Source organism: Epinephelus moara, chromosome 21 (assembly GCF_006386435.1).
Source record: "Epinephelus moara isolate mb chromosome 21, YSFRI_EMoa_1.0, whole genome shotgun sequence".
NCBI classification, from domain to species: domain Eukaryota; kingdom Metazoa; phylum Chordata; class Actinopteri; order Perciformes; family Serranidae; genus Epinephelus; species Epinephelus moara.
The window spans coordinates 30975634-30984883 of NC_065526.1; the positions used below are offsets into that span (position 1 = coordinate 30975634).

The 9250-nt window shown below is 39.1% G+C and overlaps 1 protein-coding gene across 4 annotated transcripts in view; it reads left to right on the top strand.

The window, feature by feature from the left end:
- Positions 1-9250, top strand: part of zmynd11 (zinc finger, MYND-type containing 11) — a 39708-nt gene that overhangs the window by 14494 nt on the left and 15964 nt on the right. For all 4 annotated transcript variants that reach the window (XM_050032935.1, XM_050032937.1, XM_050032936.1 and 1 more), the window contains 3 exons: positions 6139-6300; positions 7171-7248; positions 8392-8484. In XM_050032935.1, coding sequence (XP_049888892.1) covers positions 6139-6300; positions 7171-7248; positions 8392-8484 — 333 coding nt within the window. The remainder of the gene's footprint in view (positions 1-6138; positions 6301-7170; positions 7249-8391; positions 8485-9250) is intronic.

The following is a 9250-nucleotide window of genomic DNA, read 5'->3' on the forward strand; positions in this document are numbered from 1 at the left end:
TTTGGTGGTTAAACTAACTTGAATCGGCGCACTTGTGATGCATGATAATGAACGTGATATGATGTGTTGATGCACTTTGACAGTAACCATTTATACACTGTAAAAGAGCGCCCAAATACACATTATGTCATTTGATTTACTAACCCACTATTTTGACAAAGAGCAGTGAACTTACTGATTCAAAAGCTGTTGTCATCTTTATACTGTCCTTGGTGATTTTACTTTGTTTTTAAACCTTTTTTCTGGATGCTCTACAAGGGTCTAAATGGATGATGCTCTCAGATGAATTTGTTTTTGTCATTGTGTGAGAACACTGTTAGTAATATTACTGAACACAGGGTCTCCCGGGGAGTTTTATAATGGAGGTTGGTCACTTCGCTTGAATCAATGACCACCTCCACTAACATTAGAAATAATTTTTACAGTCATGAAATAAAATATTACCCATGGGGAAGAGGAATAGAGACACTGTTTCACACAGTTAATGCTGTGTATTTAACGTGTGTGGTTTATCATCTTGGTTAAACCATTTCCTGAAGGAAATCCTGAAATAGAGGTGGGCTACATGCTGAAACATGCAGTGAGACGATATAGATGTATACTTTTTTTTCTACTGTTAGTTATTTATAAACTGTTTTTTTTTTACATTATAACAATACAAGCCATGTTTCATATCACTCAAGAGGACCGTTTCATGGTGGTATTTGACTAATTTGAATTTTGCATTACAGTAATGAAGTGCCTTGAAGTACAGTGCTTTGATTTGTTAGGAAGTTCATTTTCTTAATAAGCCAATACCAGACATTTATATCAGGCTATTCAATCCATCTGCAATTATTCCGTTAATTTCTAAAATTTGTTTTATTAACAATACACATTGATTTTTATTTATTTGTAATTCCTTAAAGTAGTAGTATGCGATATTCAGAGCAAATCTATGATTTAGAGTTTTATTCAGGTTGTGTGTACAGAGTTCTCAATATGGAGGTGACTGAGTTGGCAGCTGGCAGCTAATGGTGCTAACAACAGCAACAGTACTGAGAGAGGCAGCAGTGTTTACAAGTGGGCATGGGTGTTGCGCTTCTCTGAAGATGTCGTAGGTTGGGGTGGCGTTATTAGTGGTGACCACCAAATTAATGCAGTGCGGAGTGGCATCAATTAGCTAGCCAGTGGGATACATACACAGGGACTTACATCGACGCACCGCTGGCTCGTTTACCACAACAACGAATGGAGAAGCTCAGATTACAACACACACACACACACACACACACACACACACACACACACACACACACACAGTGTGACTTCATTCTCTTCTCAGGATGCCATTACTACCCTACATCTTTACATAGCAAATACTTGATTGCTGCTATGTTACTACTCTGTGTATTGTATACAGGTCCTTTAAACCGTGGTAGAGAATTTTTTCCATGTTATTCACGCTTACCCTCGAGTGGTATGTAGCACTCAGCTCTTAACCTTGTTCGTGCAAAGCATGTAATACACAGAAAAAAATAAATATTAACAGATTTGATTATAATTGATAATTAATCTTAATTTTGTGGCAGTTGCACTTCTGTAAGTAATATGTTGTTGGTAATACATCTCATATGACATGAGCATCAACAGGGGGAGGTGTGAACACTAGCCAAAATCTTGAAATGCAGTCAAGAATTTATTGTCTGAAAATAGTTTTTATGAGATAAAAACCAGTGGAAAACTTGGTTAAGCTTAAAGAAGTGCATACTTGGTTACAGGGCAGTGTCAGATTTATGTGGATCTTTCAGACTACATGTGATGCAGTTTACCTCTAATAACACAAGGAGGTGGAGATGAATCCTGGGGTTTGTGTGTAGGTCGCTAGAAAGCATGCTCACCCTGCTGCTCAGCCTCTCTCGGCTCTCTGGCATGTCCCAGCTTGAGACGGACAGTGCAGAGCTGTTAACCAGAGTAGGAAAGCAGTGGGAAAGATGGCTTAAGGCAGCCAACCCTCTGGCTGCGCAGCTCCTCCTCTATCACCATCCAAGTCCCTGCCCTTGTTGGCAGCTTTTAGTTGAGGCCCATTTCTCCCTCCAATACACACAGAGGTATTTAACTGATGTTCAGAGAAGTGATTTGAACCCCAAAGCAGATTCTCTGGCTTTGTTTTGAAGTTTTTTTCCTGATTTTACTGGTAAGGGCTTTGGTTTAAATCAGTTTTATCAGAATGTCTGATATTTGCATGACATTATTTTAACAAGCATTATGTTGCTGTAATGATATCTGATTTTGCTCGGGCCCAGTCCTCTCCACACTCGTGTAGAAACTCACTTTGCTGTGGAACCACAGACGCTGTGTCTAGGCTCAGAGAGCTGCAGCTTTTGAAGTCAGCCACTTGTCTTTCATCAGACAGCCCAACAATAGGGAAGTGCCTCTTGACATTCGACAGAACACGAGGACCATTTCTATATTGTCAAGTGTTTGTGTGGGTGAAGAGTCTGTTACGCTCTAAAAAGTAGAAGTCCCTTTGAGGAATCTGTGGATGGATTTTCTGTGTGTATTCACACCTAGATGAGGTTTAATTGTGAACTCTGGAGAAATTTCTCTCCTTCAGTTCTGATTATCTGAGAATATGTGGACACAGCAGTTGCACTTAACAAAGACTACTTTGTTCCCAGTTGAACCTTTTGAAGTGTGGATGTGATCTGACCATTATGATAAAAAAAATATTGATTTATTAGAGTAGGGGTGCAACAAATGATCACTTACCTTACAACATATAAAGATGATATATATGCAATATATAGAGATGCAGTCCCAAATTCGATCGACAAATAAATTGATTGATCTTAAGAATCTTTACTAGCATCCCGTGGGTGGTAAAAGTTTAAAGAATATTTGATTCTCGTGAGGTATGGGCTAGGCAATATACTGATATTACATCAGTTTGGGACTACATATCGTCTTGGATTGTGGATATCATAATATGGTGTTGTCTCATCTTGGTTTTAAAGGCTGCATTACGGTAGAGTGGTTTAATTGCCTGAACTTACCAGGCTGTTCTAGCTGTTCTATGATTTGCCTTTACCCACTTAGTTATCACATCCACATTACTGATTATTATTTATTAAAAACCCAATTGTGTAAATATTTTGTAAAAGCACCAATAGTCAACTCTGCAATATTGTTGCAATACTCATATAGAGGTATTTGGTCAAAAATAACTCGATATTTGATTTTCTCTACATCGCCCAGTCGTAGGTGAGGTATCAGACAGTTTAAGATTATCCCTTAACAGAGCCCCCAATGAACCCCTGGATTTCAGAGTGTGGAGTGCTTACTCCTGGCAGGCCCTGCTTCTGATCAGGGCGTTTTGTCTCGCAGCGACACAGTAGGGTGGTTGTCAGAGCTGTCCTCAATCCTTTTGTCCTCATGACTATTTATGGTTGTGTTTGGGCTTGTTTCAGCCCTACACTTCCGAAAGAGGGGCTTTAAATCTGTATTTTGCTTCTGCAGTGTACGTTCTTGTTAAAGTCTTCTGCTTATCAGGGTTATTTTGGAAAACACTTTCCTGGTAGGATGTTCTTTCATCATCAAAACCACCATGTTGAGCAACCTCTTATCAGTGAGAGTTCCTCAGAAAGTTCTAAACCTGATCATCACTGCAATTATAAGCTAAATCTAGTGTGCTTCCTCCAGCCTACAGCACATGAACACATGGAGAAAATATCAAAAAAGAGACTTTTTTTTCTTCAGGTTTAATTTAGCAGAACTCAGTCACGACTTTCCTGCTCTCCCCTACTAAGTCAGTCCAGACTGTGAGTGGGAGTAGTTGGACTCTTGACAGACTGATAAGTAGTTGAATTTTTAGCGGTTCATACTTCCCGTCTCTGTGCCCTTCACTTGAACCCCTCATGGAAACTACTACTGCATCATGTATGCATTGGCATTCAGGAATGCATTAAATAAGTTGTCAGATTTGCCTCGTTCCTTCCAGCCATGAACACAAACACACAGATAATTTGATATTAAACTTTAAATTATCACAGAATAAGGCAGTTTATGATCTTTTTTTATCAAGAACATTACAATATGCAATGTATACCTTTTTACAGTGATATAAAGTACAGTTCCTGAGTTTTGGTGCTAATACCTTTTATGATACTAAAATTCCCAGCTTTGATAAATATAACAGATTTTTTTCCCCTGAAGAGTTCCAGAACCAAAGTTCTCAGATGGAAAAGGATGTGCATCTGTACAAGATCTTTGCTGTAGTCTGAATTTTTGATTGAATCAAGAACTATCTGATTAAAGAAAACGAAAACAAGACTACAAATCTGACCTGGTATTCAGAACCAATGTTTGCTATTGGGCAGATTTTGATACATGCTGCTTTAGACCAGTTGTTCGCAACCTTTTTCATGTCAAGGACCCCTAAACTGATACACATTAGGTCAAAGACCCCCATTTGATAAGATTTTGCTTTAGGGACCTCCATCTGAAAGGATTTTGGTTGTTAGATATGATTGAGACCACAGATTCTGTAGTTGTCAATGAACACTTGAGGAGATAACTGTGGAGGAAGTGAAACCCATGATCAGAGAAGTCATTCTTATGACTGTTATGCACACTGGGCTCACATGTGTATTGAGTAAAATTGTGAAAACACACTATTCCCCATTTTTTGGGGGGACCATCTGGAACTCCTCTGGACCCCAGGTTGAGATCCACTGCTTTAGACACAATTGTGGTATGTACAAAAAAAGTATTGGAAGTTTGATAACCAGCCCTAAGGCAAACCAATAACTATCTAATAAGAGGCACCAGACATTTCATTTGAATACACAAAGCGCTGCTTGGTGAAACGCACATCAGTTTTATGTGGGTGAGACAAATCCTCAGCCCCTTGTTTTTTTTTTTTTTTTAAAGAATGGTTCAAACCTGTGTGTAGTTGTACAAAGACTACATGTACTTGATATACCGGAGTGTGGTACATGCACAAACTTGTCAACAATACACATAACTGCTTTTTTATGTAGTTAATGGATTCTGGGTATAAGTCAGTGATTCCCCCCTTTTCCCTGTGACACTCAATCATTACATACTTTTTAAACTTGATTTATTCTGGAAAGGATTCAAAAGATGTTTTTTTTTAATCTGAGTGAAGTTTGGCAATAATACAATTCTACATATTCACACTTGGGGGCAACTCTGTACAACAGGTTTATTTTTTTTTATTGGCACTCAGCAGCTCCACAAGCAGAAAAAAAGGTCTCTTGCTGAAAAGTGTATTTTTATAGAAGGGTGGAATTTTTTTTCTCATCCATTTTTCCACCTGCATCTTCTCAGCAGGTTCACAATTTGAATTGGCGACCTTTTGGCACAATGCCATGAACTCCATGCTGTCGCCAACTGCTGTTGCTAAGGCCAGTGTGACTTTTCTAAATTAGCTTTACAAAAAAGTCACCTCAGTTTCTTTACTCTTCCTTCATTGAGTACTGTTACGACAGGTTTATTTCCATATTCACCTTCAGGAGGAAAGTAGAATTTCTAAAAAAAGTTTTTAAAATTTTTTTCATGGAGCGTATAAATTATTTTTTTTTTTACTATTATTATTAAATTTGCATTTAGAGTGCCTCATGTAGAATTTCATTGAAATGGTGTATGTTGAAGTTGCTAGGGAAATACACTGAGTATGCCTAGATGTAACCAGATCTGGAATTACTTAGTCACCCTAGCTGGAATTTATTAACTCTTATTTTCTATGCAGTGCCGGGATTTGTTGGTGCATTTTTAAACCGAAGCAACGAAAAAGTAGTGACACTTTTTGTATACCTTGCGGTCACTTTTAACAGGATTCCAGTCAATCTTCTTTTTTATTCAGCTTACAAAGTGGAATATAAATTATACAAATGCAAAACAAATTCAGTTACAGGCATCTAGATGTTTTTTTTCCCTTTTGCTTCATCGAGTGAGGAGGTCGAGTTCAGTGGTGTGGGATCGAATTTGAATCACCCTGACACCCAGGAGTCCAATCTGAGCCAGTTTTAATTCAGGATGGAAGATGAAGAAGGTTGTTTGCCCCCCCTTGCTGTGGTTCGCAGGTTGGAGGGGGGGGTCACCCAAACTCTGTGTTCTGCTGTGTCTTGCCTGCAGGAGTGGGAGGCAGAGAGCCACGACTGGTACTGCTTTGAGTGTCACCTACCGGGCGATGTCCTTGCATGTGACAACTGCTTCCGGGTTTACCACCTCAAATGTCTGTCAGAGGACTTCAAGCCCAGAGATGGAGGGTCCCACTGGCAGTGTGTCGTATGCAGGGTAGGTGGTCACACAGGGAGTGTGTACAAACACTCTTTAATGGCTATTATGTATGGTTTTACTAAAGAGGGCAGTTTAAGGATTTGGAATAGGGTTTAGAGGGAGAAGGTAATCAAGTCAGTAATTATGTTTTAAACAAAAGCTGGCACCTTTCATAAGGTGATGTAATGGAAAAAAAACCAAGTGATATAATTTAAGCTGCAGACTCTCTAAGTGATTTTGGATATAAAATGTGCTTCTACAAGTTATGATCTTTCATCCTTCCACAATGTGATACTGGAAATCTTTGTTATTCTCATATGTAATAAAATGTAATTTCTTTAATAATCCAGTGTCGACAGAGACAAACAAGTCAGGTTTGTCCTGCAGAAATCTTCCTGACTCAACTGCATTTCTTTTAATCTCTCTCCCAATTAAAGGTTTGTTTTGACAACATTCAAGAAATTAGTTTATTGCAGAAACACAAAATGTGTTAGTAGTGTCAATATTTGCCATTTAAACTAATGTTGGTGTAGCCAGAAAGCCAATAACTACCTGTTGGTTTCACTGCAAGTGTCAACAGAGATGGCTGATAAAGAAGAACAATGAACTATTACTCAGTTTTTCTCATTTTTCTTTCTCTCTTGTTGGCAGCTCTTTTTCGGTGTCTCATTGTCTTTATTTCCCTCTTGTTCCTCTTTTCACTTTCCGTCTCCTCTGCGAGGCTCTTGCCTTTGTGTATTTTTGCTATGTTTTAGTGACATGAATTGGGCGATTATATATAAACATTTTAAGTGTATCAGTGTATGAGAGCATTTGGATTACAGGGTCAGGTCAAAACTAATGTAACCTTTCCCTCTCTCTTTCCTGGTCCCCCCTTCCTTCATGCAGGGCAGTAAAAAGAAGAACCTGAACAAACAGGAGATGAGTAAATACCTGCGCTTCATCGTGCAGCGTATGAAGGAGAGGGTGAGAACAACTATCTGTTTCTTCTGATGCTTCAACCTATCAAACCTACTTGTGACAAAACAGCAGATTGTTTTCCAAATCCTATTGCTCAAATTCTTTTCATATTTCTTCAGTAAGAAATACATATATTTTTTGGCAGATTTAGGCTCTATTTTGCAAGGTGAATGATTGTTGTGTTGTGCTCGATTTTACTTGAGTTGGACTGTATTGATTATTGGATATTATGACCACTGGTAACAAGAAAAAGCTGCATTATTCTCATACTCTAAGAATTTTTTATTTGTTAAATGAATGCAACATTGCATGAAAGTCAATGCAGTGATTATAAATTGCTGTTCACCTTGTCGTCCTTTTTCATACTTGCACTGGGCCAGATTATTTAGTACCCAATTGAGTTACCAGCACAAGTTTGTTCACATTGTATCTTGACAGGTGACTGTCACTCAAATACGCACACTAGTCCATCCAGTCAGAAGCTTGAAGGCAAAGGGATTTTTGAAATTACTCAAAATATGAGTTTTTCTATCTTGAAATAATAATAAAAAACCTATCTCAACATCATTTCTGACTGCAGAAAGCACAAGTTGTATAACTTTAGTTGGACTTGAAGGCCTTAATTCTTCAAGCAGTCTGTGGTTGTAGCTTCTGTTGTGTTCTCTGAAATATTCCTCTAGTATAACCACCCAATTGTAAATGTTCTAAATATTGATGGGGATGTGTCCCCTGCACCCCCCCCCCTCCCCCCCACGCCTGTGTAACTACCCTCAATAACCCTCTCTCCTCCCCTCAATTAGGAAAAATTTACCCTTCGTTCTCTCTTTACCCCACCCTTCATCTGGATTTTCCTCCATTACATCTCCGTCGACTTGCTCGTCTTCAGCACTTCCTCAATCCCTCCCTTTCTCTTTTCCCTCACTCTCCAGTCTCCACTCTATTAAAGTTGTGTTAAATCTCATTACTTGTCCTCCACAACTCTCTTGTTCTCCCCTTCCTGTCTCCCTTCATCCCACTGCTCCCTTTAAAAATCGTATCAGATCTCATCAGTTGCCCTCCATGTTGCCTCCATGTGTCCCTGCTTCATTACTCCCCCCCCCCAAACTCTCCATAAAGTGGTATTAAAACATTATCCCTCTCCATTTGCAGGCAGTGGACCTGAACAAGAAAGGGAAAGACACTAAACATCCCATGTACAAACGACTGATCCACACTGCGCTGGAAGTCTCAGACATCCAGGAGGTAACCATCATTAAACAGAAGACGCTGGCGTCTTCTGTTTAATCATTATCACTTACTGTTAAACCCTTTTTCTAATTCATTCATTTATTCATCTGAGGATTTTTTTCCTCTGTTTCCAGTCTCTCAAGTTTAAAAACAAAATGAAAAGACAACTGCCTTGTTTCTATATTAATTATGTATGTGTGGACATTGAGGATAACGATGTCGTTGGAAAGTGTAAATCACAGATAATCTAAAAATATGTGTTTCATGCCTTTTTGTACAAATTTGATCGAGTAACTTGGAGAAGGAGTGCCAATTGCTGCTATGAGGTGCTAAGGGTTGTAAATTACCTTGTAAATTGTCTGAACTACTGAGAATGTCTGTTTTATTTTATTAGCATTTATTGTGCTTTTAGGTCATGTTGGTAACACCTTATTTTATTGTGAGTTTGGTCATATTTCGCGCGCGCGTGTGTGTGTGTGTGTGTGTGTGTGTGTGAGGGGTCAAACGTATCAGCGAACACACACACACTGCATTCACTGCGTACTTGATACGTGTAAATTGCGTGTGCAACCATCACCGTGTACTTGTTACAAATGCAATGCGCGTGCAATGCCTGCACACGCCTAGACGTGTGGTTATTAGACGTGCATGCGTAGACACGTCATGTAATCACAGGGGTCAAAAGTGTCAGCTGTTGAAGCAACAACGCGTCGTGTTACGGACGTGTGACACGTAGCATCGCTATGCTAACTAGCTTGCTATGCTAATCAGACGTGCGTGC